Below are 18,260 nucleotides of genomic sequence, written 5' to 3'. Positions count from 1 at the left end.
ACCTCTTCTGATTCTCATAGTCCAGAATTGGGTCACATGCCCATTCTGAACCAGCCATTTACCTGGAGGCCCACCCTTGAGCTGACAGGTCAGCAAACAGCATTGCTGTGGTTCAGTAGGCCAGGAGTGAAATGGATGTGGGACAGGCAGTCACCATGTTCACTCCAGCCCATCGGTTATGACGGCTTGAGGAGTGAGCCATCTGTTTGCTGTTTCCTCTTCGCCCTAAACCTAAAAAGATGGCAGGCGTGAAGTTGCCCCTATCTTTAGGAAAATTAAGCAAATTGACATTTTCACATGTTTTTCATTTGCAAGTAAAATGCAGGGGAATTACCACCCAATGTTTGGTGATTTCTGGATTGGGTTGAATGTGTCAGTCAGTTGGCCTTGGAGAAGTGGTGTGGCTACCCAGGGAACAAGAGTGAGAGTGAGCAAGGAATTAGGAAGAGGAGGTATGCTGTGAGCACATGGTGCATGATTTGGTCCTTAACGGTGTGTCACAGATTTGCAACAACTAAACAGAAGAGGGTGGCTGGAGCATTTCCTGAAAGGTAATCAGTAAGGTAATAAAGAGAATTTTTCAGTCAGTTTTGTTTTCCCCGTGCCACTTTTTAAATGAACAAATACTACCATGTACCCCTTTAAAATGAAGGCTCCTAAATGAGACCCTTTAAAATGAAAATGTGTATATGTTAGTATAAAATGAGAGGGGAAAAATACAGAATCTAAGAAGAGCATTAAACATTATTGTATTTTGAGATTATTTTTACCTTATGTAGGATTTTGAAGTGGTTTGTCATAGGTGGGGAGCCTGAGGACTTGTTAAGTGTTTTGCCAGAAACAAGGAAATGTTATAGCTATTGAGAGAGATATTTGGTTTTGCTTTGCTGTTGTTGTTCCCTGCAGTTTAATTGCATAATGTAAGATATAGTTTTCTACATTTTAGGTAGATTAGTTATATGCCTCAGGTGAGGTCTATAACTTTTTTCCTGCTCATTTGTTCCTCTATCCTGTTTACTAATAAAATAACTCATAGAATGTATAGACATTTCAAAGAATAGAGAATGGTATTAAGCACCGATTGGATCCCCTCCCTATTCTTTACTCTGAGTGAATGTAATGCTCATATTATTTGGGTAGGTAGCACTAGTTATACATTATGTACTTGTATCTTGATTTGTAAACTTTACAAGGCATCTCCTAACTTGTTCATATGAGGTAGTGTAGCACGGGTGGTTAAGAAAACAGGCCTCACTTCAGGCAGCTTGGCTTCTAATCCTTTGCTGCTTCTAACCTACATGGCCTTGAGCAAATTGTTAAGCTGTTCGTTGTCTCAGTTTCCTTGTCTATAAAATGGACATAATAACAGGACTTATCACATGTGATAATTTGAACATTGAGTTTAAAGATTCATGGATACTCTTTCCAAAAGTATCCGTAACATAAAGGCTCACAGTAAATATTGGCTGTTTCTGCTACTACTGAATTTTTCTTTTCCTTTTTTTTAGGCACAGGGTCTTACTCTGTTGCAGGCTGTTGTCATTGCTCACTGTAACCTTGAACTCTTGGGTTCAAGCAGTCCTCATATATATATTAAAAGAAATATATATATATATATATAAAATAATAATAATTATTTTCCTGTTTTAAAGTTTTTGAGACAGAGTCTTATTCTGTTGCCCAGGCTGGAGTTTAGTGGCATGATCTCAGTGCACTGCAACCTCTGCCTCCTGGGTTGAAGCAATTCTTGTGCCTCAGTCTCCTGAGTAGCTGAGATTACAGGCATGCACCACCACGCCCAGCTAATTTTTTGTACTTTTAATAGAGACGGGGTTTCACCATGTTGCCCAGGCTGGTCTCAAACTCTTGAGCTCAAACAATCCTGATCTGCCCACTTCTGCCTCCCGAAGCACTAGCATGAACCACGGTACCTAGCCTAGTTTTAATATTTATTTATTTATTTATTTGTTAGAGACAAGGTCTTGCCCTGTTGCCCAGGCTGGAGTTCAGTGGCGGGATCATAGCTCACTATAATCTGGAGTTCCTGGGTTCAGTGGTACTCCCAGCTCAGCCTTTGATGTAGCTAGGACTACAAGCATGTACCACCATGCTTGGCTAACTTTTTAAGAATTTGTTGTAGAGATGAGTTCTTGCTATATTGCCCAGGCTGGTCTTGAACTTCTGGCCTCAAGCAGTCCTTCTGCCTCAGCCATCCAAAGTGTTAGAATTACAAGCATGAGCCACTACACCTGACCTACTACTGTTAACATAATGAAAGATAAGGTCTCTGCTTACTTCATTCTTTTTCCACAATTTGCAAAATTAATTTTATTTCTATATATAATATAAAATAATGTATTTAGACCTTTTATTTTCCCAACAGCATGAGATAACATATCTTAACTTCCTACTCTAAGTGATGAAGAAAGCACGACTTCGTTCTTTTATATTTGTTTTCCACTAGTTATAATATTACTTTTGCATCATTAGGTGCATTCTTTATGGATAGTGCCCTTCAAGGAATTGGTCCATTTCATCTGGATTATCAAATTTGTGGACATAGAGTTGTTCATAATATTCCTTTATCCCTTTAATGTCCATGGGATCTGTAGTGATGGCCTCTCTTTCATTTCTGATTTAGTAATTTGTATCCTTTCTCTCTCTGTTTTTTAAAGCCTGGTAGAGGCTTATCAATTTTATTGATCTTTTAAAAAAACAGCTTTGGGATTGATTTTTCTTTATTGATTTCCTGTTTTCAACTGCATTGATTTCTGCTCTCATATTTTTAATTTTTCTTCTGCTTATTTTTGGATATTGTTTGCTCTTCTTTTTCTAATTTCCTAAGATGTAAGCTTAAATTATTGATTTTAGGTCATTTTTCTTTCCTAAAATATGTGTAGAACTATGTATTTCCCTCTAAACATTTCTCTTGCTTTATCCTATAGTGTTTAATAAATTATATTTTTACCTTCTCCTAATTAAAAATATTTTTAAATTTCTCATGAGATTTTGTATGTTGTCCATTTGTATACTATTTTGGGATTTTCCAGCTATCTTTCTATTATTGATTTCTAGTTTAATTTCATTATGGCTTAAGACAAGATACCGTATGATTTTTATTATTAAAAATTTGTTAAGGTGCATTTTATGGTCCAGAATGTGGACTGTTTTGGTTAATGTTCCACGCAAACTTGATAAGAAGTAGTTTACAGATGTCAGCTATATCCAGTTTATTGATGGTGCTGTTGAATTCAACCATGTCCTTACCAATTTTCAGCCTACTGGATCTATTTCTGGTAGAGGAGTGTTGAAGTCTCAGACTATAATGTAGATTCATCTATTTCTCTGTTAGTTTGTGCCTCACATATTTTGATACTCATTGGTTGGTTACATACATGTTAAGGGTTGTTATTTGGAGAATTGACTCCTTTATTATTATGTGATAACCCTCTTTATCTTTTTTTTTTTGAGACGGAGTTTCGCTCTTGTTACCCAGGCTGGAGTGCAATGGCGCGATCTCGGCTCACCGCAACCTCCGTCTCCTGGGTTCAAGCAATTCTCCTGCCTCAGCCTCCCGAGTAGTTGGGACTACAGGCGTGTGCCACTATGCCCAGCTAATTTTTGTATTTTTAGTAGAGACGGGGTTTCACCATGTTGACCGGGATGGTCTCGATCTCTTGACCTTGTGATCCACCCACCTTGGCCTCCCAAAGTGCTGGGATTACAGGCTTGAGCCACCGTGCCTGGCCAACCCTCTTTATCTTTGATAACTTTCCTTGCTTTGAAATCTGCTCTGTCTGAAATTAATATAGCTACTGCTGCTTTCTTTGGATTAGTGTTAGCATGGTATATCTTTGTCCAGCCCTTTACTTTACTTTTTTCTGGGTGTTTCCCCCTCTTAGGTTGGACTGGGTGGCTAGAAAGGGCTGGAGTTAGGTACTTCCCTTCTCTCAGTTTGGTTAGGCTCTGATAAAGCTCCAGTATGCTAGGTTCTGATAAAGGACTTTCTCTTCAGCAGCCGCTTTGTTAAGAACAACACAGTGTTCTGCATACTTCAAAATGGGTCCATTTCCTTTCCCTTGCCAGAAGCCCAAGGGGATTTTTCTTTGATATTTACTGTGAGAATCTGATTGAGCTCCTGGAGCTAAAACTCACAGAAATATGGGGAGCCCTCTGTGAATTTATGCCAAAAATACAGAGACATATAGTGGTAATTTCTGTTGTTTGTGTCTTCTTCTTCAGTACTTGGACCATGAGACTGTTTCAGCCACATTCATCGACAGCAGTGGGCAGTTTGTTTCCCCCCAGGTGACAAGAATTAGCCGGAATCCCTACTGTGGCTATGATCAGCAGACCCTGTCCAGCCAGGAGCGCATGGAGGAGGACTCCTTGCTGGCCGCCTTGCACGGACAGGTTCCAGATGTGGGCCCAGTCCCCTTTGTGAAGAGCACTGACCCTTCTTCCAGCTACTTTGTTATCTTGAACTCTGCTGCCTTCTTTAAGGTGGGAAGCCAGCTGGAGGTACTGGTTCATGTACAGGATTTTCAAAGAAAGCCCAAGAAGTATGGTGGAGACTATCTGCAGGCCAGAATTCACTCCCCCAAGCTGCAGGCCGGGGCTGTGGGCAGGGTGGTGGACTACCAGAATGGGTTTTACAAAGTTTTCTTTACTTTGCTATGGCCAGGCAAAGTTAAAGTGTCCATATCTTTGGTCCACCCCAGTGAAGGGATCAGAGTTCTTCAGCACTTACAGGAAGATAAACCAGACAGGGTCTATTTCAAGAGTCTCTTCCGTTCAGGAAGAATTTCTGAAACTACTGAGTGCAACGTGTGTCTTCCTGGGAATCTGCCCCTGTGTAACTTTACAGACCTCTACACTGGGGAACCCTGGTTCTGCTTCAAACCAAAGAAGCTCCCTTGCAGTAGCAGAATTACTCATTTCAAAGGTGGATACCTGAAGGGTCTCCTAACTGCTGCAGAGAGTGCATTCTTCCAGAGGTATGTGCTGCTTTTTTGGGGGGATAGTTTGAAGAGTTATTTTCCACTGTTCTTGTCCCATTTAGGAGACTTTGTGGTATTGGGTATGTGTTTCTTATTTCTCTTTCAACTTGACCCAATTCAGAAGAGATATTGAATTTAAAAAAAACCCATATATTTGTATTTTTCTTTAGTGTTTTAAAAGTGAAGCTTAGTGCTTATCCAAGTCCAAATTAAAGACCTTTTACCCTTGAATTTTTGTTCTTTACCCTCATATCTGTGTTTGACTTTCAAACTACATAGCATGTTTACATAGTAGCTGTGTAAGCAAAATCCCTTATTCACAGAACAGATAAAAAATGATCCAAGGGCCAGGTGTGGTGACTCATGCTTATAATCCCAGCACTTTAGGAGGCTGAGATGGGAGGATCGCTTGAGCCCAGGAGTTTGAGACCAGCCTGGGCAACATAGCAAGGCCCCATCTATTTTATGCAAAGAAAAAAATAATCCAAGAACAGGGCTGGTAGGGCTAGTAGTCAGGCTGGTATTTTATATTTGTATCTAATGAACTGAAACTTTTAAAAGTGATATAATATCAGTGTTTAAAATCATTTGAACATATTGATTAAAAAACTATGAATATGGCAACATTGCTGGGTGGACTTAATAATAAGCATTGGAAGCTAGGAATGCCACAGAAACTTATATTTTTTAAGCTAAATAGTTGTTAAAATTATTGCAGTAATGTGTTCAAATTTCTGTTTCAAATATGAGCATATTTTGAGCATGATGATAAATATATGGAATAATGTTGAGAAAGGAATATGAAACCAGTATGAATTAAAATTTGTGTTTTCTTCAATATTCCATAACATCACTAAGAAATAAAAAATTGTGAAAGCTACTTGGTTACAAAGTACCATTTTGGCCAGGTGTGGTGGCTCATGACTCAGCACTTTGGGAGGCTGAGGTGGGAGGAAGGCTGGAGCCCAGGAATTTGAGGTTGCAGCGAATATGATCACAGTTGCACTACAGCCTCGGCAACAGAGTGAGACCCTGTCTCAACCAAAAAAGTACCATTGTTTGAAATAATGTATACATGTTTTTTACTTTTTAATGAAATATATTGTTTTTAAACATTCCTTGGTAGAGAGGATTTTTTTATTGCATAAAAGGGAGGTATTTTTGTTAAGTACATCTGGGCAATCTAAAAATTTTCATAGTTTATGTCCACTCATTACTGGATGGGAGAAGAGTTGCTATCATAAAGTATGTGGTTTGTAGGCGCTCCTAAAATAAAACGCTTCAGTTTTCCACCCTGTAGTCAGCTTTTGGTCATACCAGGTTACATATATGTATACTGTAGTAGATTCATGCCATACTTTTAGAAGGCCAGCAGAGGGAGCACTCAATGTACAGTGTTTACTGCTGAGAAGACTAGTATTTTCTGTGGCTCAGTACAAAATGAAAACAAAATTAAATTTCAAAACCAAAACAGAATTTTTCATTTTATTCCTGGATTCAGGTTTCAGACATGCCGTTTATCAGTGACTAAGCAGATTATTTTATTTCCGTGTACTTTTTTGTCTATGTATGAAGACTACTCATTTACCCTATTGTAGAGGATTTGTTTGTTCGTTTTGCAACAGGGCCTTGCTTTGTCATCCAGGCTGGAGTGCAGTAGCATGATTATGGCTCACTGCAGACTTGACATCCTGGGTTCAAGCGATTCTCCCACCTCAGCCTTCCGAATAGCTTGGACTACAGGTTTGCACCACCACAACCAGCTAATTTTTGTATGTTTTGTAGAAATGTGGTTTCATTATGTTTTCTTTTTCTTTCTTTCTTTTTTTTTTTTTAAAGATGGGGTTTCACCGTGATGGCCAGGCTGGTCTTGAACTCCTGACCTCAGGTGATTCACCTACCTCAGCCTCCCAAAGTGCTGGGATTACAGGCATGAGCCACCGTGCCTGGCCCATTATGTTTTCCGGAATGGCCTAAACTCCTGGGCTCAAGTAGTCCCCCTGCCTTGGCCTCCCAAAGGGCTGGGATTACAGATGGGAGCCACCTTGCCCCGTTAGAGTTGTGTTTTTAGATTTTTAAATTATGGATACATACTACTTGCATATATATATTTTTTCTTTTTCATTTTTTCCCCAGAACCTAAAGTACAATACTTGCATATATTTTTGAAGTAGATATGATATTTTGATACAAGCATATAATATATAATGATCAAATCAAGGTAATTGGAGTATCCATTACCTCAAGAATTTACCATTTCTTTGTGTTAGGAACATTCCAGTTCCACTGTCATAATTGTTTTGAAATATATCGTAAATGATTGTTAGCTATAATTGTCCTATAGAGTTTGTTGTCAGTCTACATAGTGGCCTAGCAAAGAGGAAGAAGCACAGTAATTTACTCAAATTCCATGTGGAAAATAGAGAAAGGTTAGAGAACTAAATTAGTGTGAAACCTAAAAGTATTTCTGACTTTCTACTATTCAAAACAAAAAACACCCATGAACCAACAAGGATAAAATAATGTTTGTCACTGCCCTTTCTTGCATGTCCTGGGTGAGGCTGGCTGATGGTACATTGTTGTAGAATAATTGCAGAATTCTACTTACCTGAAAGGTTGCTGAGAAAACAGTGTTTGAGGTGGCATAAGTTTTTGGAAAGCAAACGTTTGACAGAGTCCTGATAATTGATTTTCATTTTTTTGTCCTTTGTTCTGTTAAAACTTCTGAAATATTACATAAGGCTATCTGAAAAGAAAAATACTGATATTGATTTTTTTTGGGGATTTTTGGGTTTATTGTTGTGAACTTATGGCCCAAATATGTTGAGCTGATAACCTTTTTACTTCTCTTCCTTGGGGACTCATAACCTTACTTAAATCAGAAAGAATTAAGAAGCTTAGCCTTGGTATTTGGTTCTGTAAATGACAGTTGAACAATTAAAGGATATCATCTTTATTCTTATAAGGGAATAAAAATGTTACTCTTGGAAAGAACAACAGGTCTTTCCTTAAAGACCCAATTAATATAAGGGAAGGCCTTTTAAAAGAATGGGCTTATCACCTAAAACATTTCCCTTTATTTTAGCATGATTGCTACTTTTTTCTTTTTAACTTTGTATTAAAAAAATGGAATCTTTAGAAACATTGCAGGAATAATAGTGAACTCTTAGATTCACTATTATTAATGTTTTGCCACATTTTGTTCTATGTCTCTCTGTGTTTATATGTATCTGTGTATAATTTTTTCCCCCGAACCATGTGAGAGTATGTTGCAGATATCATGTCACTGCACTCCATAAATATGCCTCTCCTAAGACAATGGACTTTCTCTAACATATAAGCATAATGATCACATTTGGGACATTTATCATCATTACAGTACTGTTACCTAATATGCAGTTCATGTTAGATATTCACGTTTCTTCAGTTGTCCCAATGATGACTTTTATAGCTATCTTTTTAATTTTAACTAATCTAATCTATGATTACACAGTGTGTTTGGTTCTCTCTTTAATCCCAAAGAGTTCTTTTTCTTTAGCTTATTTGTTTTGTATGGCATTGGCAGTTTTGATGTTGCTGTTTTATAAATGTCCTTTACTTTTTTTTTTTTTTTTTTTTGAGACAGAGTGTTGCTCTGTCACCCAGGCCGGAGTGCAATACAATGATCCTGGCTCACTGTAACCTTCCCTCCTGGGGTCAAGTGATTCTTGTGTCTCACCCTTCCGAGTAGCTGGGACTACTAGGCGTGCACCACCACACCTGACTAATTTTCGTACTTTTAGTAGAGGTGGGGTTTTGCCGTGTTGGTCAGGCTGGTCTCAAACCCCTGGCCTCAAGGAGATCCGCCCATCTCGGCCTTTCAAAGTGTTGGGATTACAGATGTGAGCCACCATGCTCAGTCTACTTTGGATTTGCTTTATTGTTTCTACTTTCCATGTGATTAGATTGAGGCTAAATATTTTTGCAGGAAAATTATAGAAGAAATTTTCCTGCAAAAATGGAAATTATGTTTTTGCAAGATGATTATTATATAATAATGAAATAATGATTATAACATAGAGAAGTAAATTATATTTCTTTTTTCTTTACCATAAAGCTCTAAGCTCATGAAAGTAGTTTATATGTGCTCTCTTAAAAAATCACTTTATTTAATCTATGAAATTCGATTATTCTCTAATGTAGCCAGGCCTGCGTATTTCCTTCATTCCTTGTTTTTGTCTGCCTCCTCTATGTAAGCTCCATGAAGAAGGAAAGGCTGTGTATTTTCCTTACTGTAATAGCCTGGGAGTCTAGGACAGTACCTGGCTTAAGAAGCTTAAGAACTATTTTGTGTATTTATTGAATAAACAGTTTTTTTCTGAAATTGATGAAATAATAAAAAATGGCTTCACATTCCCATATCAAGAGTTTGGAAAGTTGACATTTTATTTTTTGTTTTTGGTCTAAGTACAAGAGGCCTAGTTTTACTGTGACTCAGTTTCTGGAATAGTTACCTTGGATTTTCAGTGCTTTTATCCTTTCCTTCAGCCTCCCCCACGTTTTAATGCAGCCCTCCAAAAATATTGACTGAGTATGGACTCTAGACCAGGGCCTGTGCTAGGATACAAAGGTGAATGAGGCACCATCCTTGTCTTTGGTTAGTGTGTGTTTTGTTTCCTTTTATTTTTCCCCGCTGCCTCCCTCGAGTAGTGTATGTTTTAGTAAGGAGAACCAACACTGAAGAGTCCTGTAATGATAAACAGAGTACTTCATGAGTACATATCTTGGGGGGCAAGTGTCCCCAGCAGGGCTTCTCTCAGATCTGGAAAAGGCCTAAGGAATCTGACTCATGACTTGATGCAGCCTGTAGTTGCAGCCTGAAAACTAGGTAATGACAAAATAGACATTCTTGTCAGTGTGAGCCACCCTCTGAGTCCAAGGGGAGTACGTAATTCAGACCAGAATTGGTCATTTTGGAGTTTGCACTCTTAGCAGTGTAGAGTGCATTGAAATTTAAGAATCAATTTAATTTCTTTTCAGTTTATATGTACACATAACCTGCTTATTATAAGAGACCCAGTTTATTATTTGTGTTGGTTAACATAAGTATGTTTCATCATCATAAGGCTCCATGAAATTTGTCATTTTAACATTTGCTAATAAAGACATATATCTGAAAATAAATATTCCAGAACCTAAGCTTGTACTTTTTTATTCCTCTTAAAGTGGTGTCAATATCAAAATGCCAATCAACTCCAGTGGACCTGATTGGGTAACTGTGATTCCCAGGAGAATAAAAGGTAAAAAAAAAATAAGCTTGATGATTTGTTGTTTTTCTTACTAAGCAGTTGAGGCTCTGTCGTTTCATTTATGTTGTAAAAACTTATATGCCATAGTTACTTCTGGGGGCAATTGAAAATATTAAAAGTACCGTTTGATAAATCAAATCTTGTGTGCATAATTCTCAGTTTTGCTATTTATTGTTATTTTATTTTATTTTATTTTATTTGTTCTGTCACCTAGGCTGGAGTGTAGTTGCGCAGTCTTGACTCACTGCAGCCTTGACCTCCTGGGCTTAAGTGATCCTTCCACCTCAGCCTCCCGAGTAGCTGGGACTATAGGCGCACACCACACCTGGCTAATTTTTGTATTTTTTTTTTTTCCAGAGATAGATTTTTGCCATGTTGCCCAGGATGGTTGAACTCCTGAGCTCAAGCAGTCCTCTCACCTTGGCCTCCCAAAGTGCTGGGATAGCAGACATGTGCCCGGCTGAGTTATGCTATTTATGCTCATGTAAAAGTTTTCGTTTCTTGCTAGACCTCCTCTTCTGTTTGGCTCTTCAAGAGTCCTTTTAACAGTGTTGTCCAATACGATAGCAACTAGTTTCATGTAGTGATTCAAATTTAAATTAAGATGAAATAAAATTCAAAATCTAGTTATTTAATCACACATGCCCAGTAGCTATAGGTAGACAGCATTTTATACCAACAAAAAGTTGATTGGATATTGCTACTCTAGAGATACTTGAGAAATATAGGTAAAATTATCATGGAAATGTTTAAAATAAAAAAAATTTGGGTTGGAGAATAGCAGATGTTCTCAAAGTGTGATCTGTGGATCAGCGGCATCAGCATTACCAGGAGATCTGATAGAAATGCAAATTCTCAGTTCCCATTTCGGCTACTGAAACAGAAACCCTGGCAGGTGGGGCCCAGCAGTTTATGTTTTAACAAACTTTTCAGGTGATGCTGATTTATTGGTGTACAATATTATAGTAGAAGAACAAATTCAGAGGAGTAAAAGTTTATGTTATGTTTTTGCAGAATAGATATAATTAGCTCTCGTGATTTTTAGAAGGAAGGAATGCACGTTACTAGTGAGGCTTAAGCAGATGGCAGGCGAGGTCCTTTTAGGTTTTAGAAGTGTGTTAACTCATAGTACTGTACTCTGCAGATGTCGCAAACCCTTTTGCTGCAGGGGCTTGACATTTAATGCATGTGGATAGAGCAGAGTGGATATTAGCCACATCCCTTGTGTGGGTGCTGGGGAAGGAACTGAAGAGCAAAAACTGTCTCAAGGGGCAGTCTCTTTTTAGTTACCATGAAGAAACAAACTGCTTGTGGCCAGATCCGTAGATTTGTTTTTTCCAAGAGAAACTGGAACTTCGAATTTTTAAATGTGGTATCTCCAGATTTTAGAACATCAACATCCAATTCAAGACTTTTAAAATATCGTATGGGCTAAATAAAATTTGCTTGGCCTATATGCAGCCAGAGCACTGCCAGTTTATATCTCTTGTCTCTGCTGTGTCGTATGCCACAAGAATTCCCAGTCTTTTCCTGAAGAAGAGCCGTATCTGATTTACTTGAACCAAATGAATTACTAATTTTAGAGGACATATATGCGAGGCATCAATAGTGGAAATATTTATCTTTTATCCGTTTGGGCCTCAACCCTGAGGTCAAGGTGTCGGTAGACATGGTGTCTGCTCTAAACACTCTCCATGTCTGACATCCTCAGGAGGCCCTGTCTCCCACTGCTGGATCCGTCCGTCCTTTCTCACAGACTCGACTGGCTTGCCCTTATTGTGATGCCCTAGGTGAACCAGGGATGGTTAGTGGGAGGAACTTTGGAAAGTTTGCCTGTACCTGACAAGTCTTGAGGATCAGCCAGGAAGTGGCCATGGGCTTATGATTTACTCTTCTGTTTAGAGGGAAGATAGATTTGGTAATTACTGAGCTTTTTGATATATTTTTAGAGGAAAAAAGTAATTTTGAATTAGTAGGGGCAGAAAATCCTGGTTTTGAATAGGAAAACCATCTTGCGACAGGTGTATAATTGGAAAGAAAAGAGAAGGGCAATTGCTTTATGGAATATAGAGGGAACCCAGCTTGGCACAACTTCATTGAATTTCATGCTAGTGACCAGCAGGGGGCACTCAAAGACCCTAAATCAAGGGCTCATATTTTTCTTTCCTTTTCAGCTTCATTCTAGGCAAGCATTCTGTTTCTGCTTAAACTTTCACCAACCTTGTTACCAATTACTGCAAAAAAAAAAAAAAAAGCAACCCAAAACAGACAAACAAAAACCTTTCACCAACCAATTTTAGCATTCATCAAGGTTCATCAGATCTTGCCTGTAGCAGTGATTTCTGAGGCATTCTAATGGTGACTTTTTATGTCTCTCATTCTTTCAACATTTATTAGTTGGAATTCTTCTGCAAAGAAGAGTTGTCCCTTCTTCACTTTAAGTATTTATATCAGTGTAGACTCATGATTATTTCATTCTTTGGGTTATAATCCAGTTCAATCATTCTTTTCTTTTTCTCAAATCATTCCCGTTTTGGCAGTTGGGAACGCTTTCAGTCTGGCCTCTTTGTCATCCTGTGTGCTGTCATCCGTTTGTTTGTTTTCAGCACTTCCTTACTTTCTGGCTCCACAAGATACTGGAGGCTTGTCTTGTGTTTTCTTTGGCTCAGCATTAGAAGGGGTTTATAGTGGCCGGGCACGGTGGCTCAAGCCTGTAATCCCAGCACTTTGGGAGGCCAAGGCGGGTGGATCACGAGGTCAAGAGATCGAGACCATCCTGGTCAACATGGTGAAACCCCGTCTCTACTAAAACTACAAAACATTAGCTGGGCATGGTGGCACGTGCCTGTAATCCCAGCTACTCAGGAGGCTGAGGCAGGAGAATTGCCTGAACCCAGGAGGCGGAGGTTGCGGTGAGCCGAGATCGCGCCATTGCACTCCAGCCTGGGTAAAAAGAGAAAAACCCCCGTCTCAAAAAAAAAAAAAAAAAAAAAAAAAAAGAAGGGGTTTATAGTATTTCTACTTTTTCACTTACGAATCCTATATTTTGAAACCTTTTCCCTATGAAATTGTATTTATGTATTAGCGAATATGAAATTGTATATGTGTTAGCTAATATTCTTACAAGGTAAAATTATGGTTAAGATTCATATTTAGATTGCTTGAGATTGCCAATGCTACTGCTACTTGTGGACATAATTCCAGGCAAAAGCAAGGAAAAACAGTTTTTAACTCGAGTTGACTACCTTATTAAGGGCAAGCGTCTGGTTTATGTCACGTTTTCCCGTTGCTAGAATTACTGTGGAATTTTCATTAGTACCTGTAATGTGGTCCGCAGATTATCACAGCTAAGTGGCTCAGGGACCCCGACAGATTCTAACCTCATCAACAACTTGAGCTTATATTTTTTGGGGGAACTTACTGAGAGTTTGGGATAAGACTCGATCTAATAGCAACGGTATAGATAAGAACAACGAAGTTTTATATTTGTGTGTATCTTTGTAGCTACGGTAGGATGAATACTAAGATGACTAACAGTGATCTGTGCTCTTACGTAATCTCCTGCCCTGTAAGTATGGGAGGGACATATAAATATGATGGTATATCATTCCTGTGATTTGATTATGTTATATTTCAAAGTTGACTTTAAGAGACTGATATTATCCTAGGTAGACCTGACCTTATATCAGATAAGCCCTTAACAGGGCCATGCTCTTCCTGAAGAAAGAGATTCAAAGTGTAAGAAGGATTCCAGGTGAGAGAGATTCTTCATTGCTGATTTTAAAGATGAAGGGGGCAACCTGGCTAGGAATATAGGCAACTTCCAGGAGGTAGAGGGCATCTCCTGGCTGATAACCAACAAGGAAATGGGAAACTCAGTCTTACAACCACAAGTAACTGAATTCTGCCAGCAACAGTATCAGAACTGTTTATCCAATATTGATATCTCCCTTCTCCATTCAGTAGAGAAGAGTTGGTTTGTTCAGATCATTAGAGCTTTTAACTAGCATTAAGTACAGAAGTTTCCAAGAACTAAAGTAGAACAAAAGGGGAATTTTCTAACATTCCTTCCTGACTGTCATAACATTGCTGTTGCAGGACTGTAGCCTACCCTCCCTTTACCTTCCCCCTCCTCTACCCAAGACCTACACAACTATCTTTTTTTCTCTATTATAGTATCTAGTCTGTTGAATATGAGAAAATTAGCATACACACTCACAAAACCCATGCAGGTGAGTGCCATGCACACTTAAGGTCTTGAAATTTATTGTCCCACTGCCATCCTACTCCATCTAGAAATCCATTATTTCAAACTCCAACTAGAAAACTATTATTTCAAACCCCTGTACACAAACCTCCTGGGCTCCACCCTCCTTCTACCTTCCATCTCCTTTACAGCCAGAAAATCCCCGAATGTCCTACTCTCTGGCAGCAAATGTATCTGCATTGCCAACCATCATAACAGCTTTCTTTCCCTTTTAGGTCAGAGGAAGGAACACGGCTCCTCCTATATACTTAATAAAATAACAAGAATACTCACAATATACTCATGTTCCTTGTCCTATAGAAGGTTATATGCTCCATCTGTGCTGTAGATCTCATCCTCTCCTCCTCTTCAGCTTCTCTATATCCTCCTTCTCCTCAAATTCAAGTCCCTCAAACTTCCACTTTCAGCCAAGATAGAGAAACAGTAATGCGATTTAGCCTCCCACATGAAACAACTCAAGGAAAAAAAAAGCCAAAATACATAAAACAATGGTTTTCCAGACACTAGGCATCAGACAATAAAACACAGTGATGAGAGACAGTAAACAAATAAGGTGAGCCCTAAAATATATAGGAAAGAAAAATAAATTTCCAAGGTTTCATAGGGGGAATTCAAGGAGTAAACTCAAACTTAAGCCATTACAATTACTGTGTAGCTGGGTCCTTCTTATATTCCCAGCGCTTGACAGAGTGTTCCTAACCAGCTCAGGACACACTGCCTCCATTCCTCACCCTGTCGAGGGCTATCTCCCCCTATTGACCTTATCCCAAGCTTCCTATGCTCATGGCAGTCTCTGGTGCAAGGAGTTGGTTGATCCCATTTCTTCTGTCTTTTCTTTGCTGTGTACTCCCTTTGTCCTGCCTTTTACTGTTCTTAATTCTGCAGACATTTCTGTACCATAAAATTAAGGGACAGGTTTGTTACACATGCTCACCTGGTGCCCCCCGCCCGCCGCCCTGCCTTAATTCATTCTGTGTCCTTTTCATCCAGCTCTTTCTGGATGATTTAGGAAAATTTATCTCTCTGCCTTTTTCTCTCTCATTTTGTTGCATTTTTGGCCCAGATAGCCCTCATTTGGCTAACGGATTACATGGATGACAGCCTTTGGAAGAAAATGCAAACCATGGGCTTTAAAGAGAAGCCAAGAAGTTTTAGAGATATAGAGACATTATCTTCAAATAACAAAAAATGTCCCTTCTCGTTTTACACAGATCTTCCTATCTACTTCTACAACCACCCCTGTTTAAACTTTTTCCTTTACCAGCAATATTCAAGATAACCATAAAGTTGGGTAATAACTCATTTTCATTTTTTTTGTTTTATTTTTATTCCATGTGAATAGTACATTGGGGGTTATATAATCTATTTAGGAGACTTTTATATCTCAGTTATCTTACATGAAATGCATTCTGAGTTACAAGAAACACCGTTTAAACAGCCACAGACTTCTTAAATGTAAATTGTCAGAAAATGTTTTTGTCCCAGCTGACCTTAAGGGGGCAGTGTAGGTACGTGCATTTCATTTTAAAAATTAAAAAAAATTTTTCTCATGTAGCATGTGGCATGTTTAAAGAATTAACGTCAGATTTAGTAATTGATTTGCGTTGCATGACTTAACTCTCGTAGTAAATATAATTAACATTTGAATGGAAATGGTAATTGTTTCCTGTGTGCCATATACTTTTCTTTATAACACATATTTGACACAGAATAGCCGAGTCTACCGAATTAACAGTGGTAAAAAATTGTAACGTCAAAATTACTTTTAATTCTTGTTCTAGTAAATGTTTTCTGTGGGCCCTTGGTGTCGTGTCTGGAGCTCTCTAGCTATGCAGCCTTGATGTACTGATATAATGAGGGAGCTTTGCAGAAGGTGCAGTAAAGTGGTAAAGCTACACCTGATAATATGTTTAGAAATTGTTTTTGAACAAGCCAAGGAAATACTTACCCTACCTCCCAATTTTTCTTTGATAATCACATTTACCAAAAAAGCTTTTAAAATCAGCATTCAGTTTCCTTTTCTACTTGGGCTCTGAACCTGCAAAGAATTAGCAGATGCCTAAGAAAAAAGATTACATATATGCATTCTCTGTCAAATAGAGCATCATCATTGGAGGGAGAAAAACCAAAATAATTTTGAGCAACACAGATAGTGTCGAGTCAAATAAAGCTAAAAATAGTCACAAATAGGGGACTCACTCAAATTTAAATTTCTGAGTTGTGTAAGCATTTAAATTCCAAATTGTGGCTTTATAGGTGACTATAGAATGACTGGATTGCGACTAAGGTTGTGTAAGAAAATGATATAAACTGGTGGTTTCTGGAAGATTGTATGTTTGAAATGAATAAATGTATACCTTGAAAAAAAAAAAAAAGAAATGGCTGACATCTGTAAATGTCTTGTTTTGAGATGTGCTCTAGCTCAGTGGTTAAGATCATGGGGGGCTCCCCTGCCTGGGCCAGGTCCTGGCTTCGCTCCTTATGAGCTCAGCTCGGGGACCTTGGTCAAGTTGCTTATTCTGTGTCCTTTTCATCCAGCTCTTTCTGGATGATTTAGGAAAATTTGTCTCTCTGCCTTTTTCTCTCTCATTTTGTTGCATTTTTGGCCCAGATAGCCCTCATGGCTAACGGATTACATGGATGACAGCCTTTGGAAGAAAATGCAAACCATGGGCTTTAAAGAGAAGCCAAGAAGTTTTAGAGATATAGAGACATTATCTTCAAATAACAAAAAACGGCAGGGACAGTAATGGGACCTACTTTAAAGAGTTACTGTGAGCATATGAGATAATATGTTTGCTCAGGATAGTTTCTGATGCAGAGTAAACTTGCAAGAACTATTAGCCATCACAATCTATTTTGAAGCATGTAATGTGTGTTGTTTCCACAGGAGGTGTTAGGGCAGCAGGATGTTGACTCTCCCTCTGAACGGTGTGCTTTTGCTTGTGCTATCATGTGTAGCTAGGTTACAGCCAGGAGTACACATTGGTGATGTATTTTTAGTATTGTTCGTTATGTATAAAGGCTTTCTGAACCTTTGGTATTATGAAGAATAATCCTTTAGATTGTATGCCATTAGTTTGTTCTCTATATTAAGTAGTTTTTTTTTGGAATTGAAATTAAAATTTGAAGGTAGGATTCATGGATTCTAACTTTGCTTTTAGTGGGCTGAAAACAGTGAAATAATACTACTCTGTATGTGTAAAATATCAGTCTAAGTTGTTACTTGCCTCATAGGTGTGTGGGTGAGAAACTGTTCTATTGTGGGATAATGCTGGATAAATGCTTGTGTCCACACATTTCCTTGGCTTTTATATTCCTTTATATTTGGCTTTGATAAAAACATACATAATCAGGACGGACACGGTGGCACATGCCTGTAATCCCGGCACTCTGGGAGGCCGAGGCGGGCAGATCGCTTGAGATCAGGAGTTTGAGACCAGCCTGGCCAACATGGTGAAACCCTGTTTCTGCAAAAAATGCAAAAATTAGCCAGGCATGGTAGTGTGTGCCTGTAATCCCAGCTACTCGGGAGGCTGAGGCAGGAGAACTGCTTGAACCCAGAAGGTGGAGGTTGCAGTGAGCTGAGATTGCTCCACTGCACTCCAGCTTGGGCAAAAAGAGTGAGTTCATTAAAAAAAAAAAATGTAGTCAGAGGGAATGCTGAAAGTCCCCCTTTGCCTTTCTGTCCACCAGTATCCTTAT

General features: G+C 38.7%; 1 protein-coding gene across 6 annotated transcripts in view; it reads left to right on the top strand.

Moving 5' to 3' along the window:
* The window catches only part of NXPE3 (neurexophilin and PC-esterase domain family member 3), a 41,231-nt gene that overhangs the window by 16,193 nt on the left and 6,778 nt on the right, over positions 1–18,260 (top strand). For all 6 annotated transcript variants that reach the window (XM_032299230.1, XM_032299229.1, XM_032299227.1 and 3 more), the window contains 2 exons: positions 4,243–4,997; positions 10,206–10,279. In XM_032299230.1, coding sequence (XP_032155121.1) covers positions 4,243–4,997; positions 10,206–10,279 — 829 coding nt within the window. The remainder of the gene's footprint in view (positions 1–4,242; positions 4,998–10,205; positions 10,280–18,260) is intronic.

This window comes from Sapajus apella, unplaced genomic scaffold, assembly GCF_009761245.1.
Source record: "Sapajus apella isolate SASKATOON/1434 unplaced genomic scaffold, GSC_monkey_1.0 scaffold40, whole genome shotgun sequence".
NCBI classification, from domain to species: domain Eukaryota; kingdom Metazoa; phylum Chordata; class Mammalia; order Primates; family Cebidae; genus Sapajus; species Sapajus apella.
The sequence above is the reverse complement of the archived record's forward strand: the minus strand, read 5'-3'. Positions and strand labels throughout refer to the sequence as shown.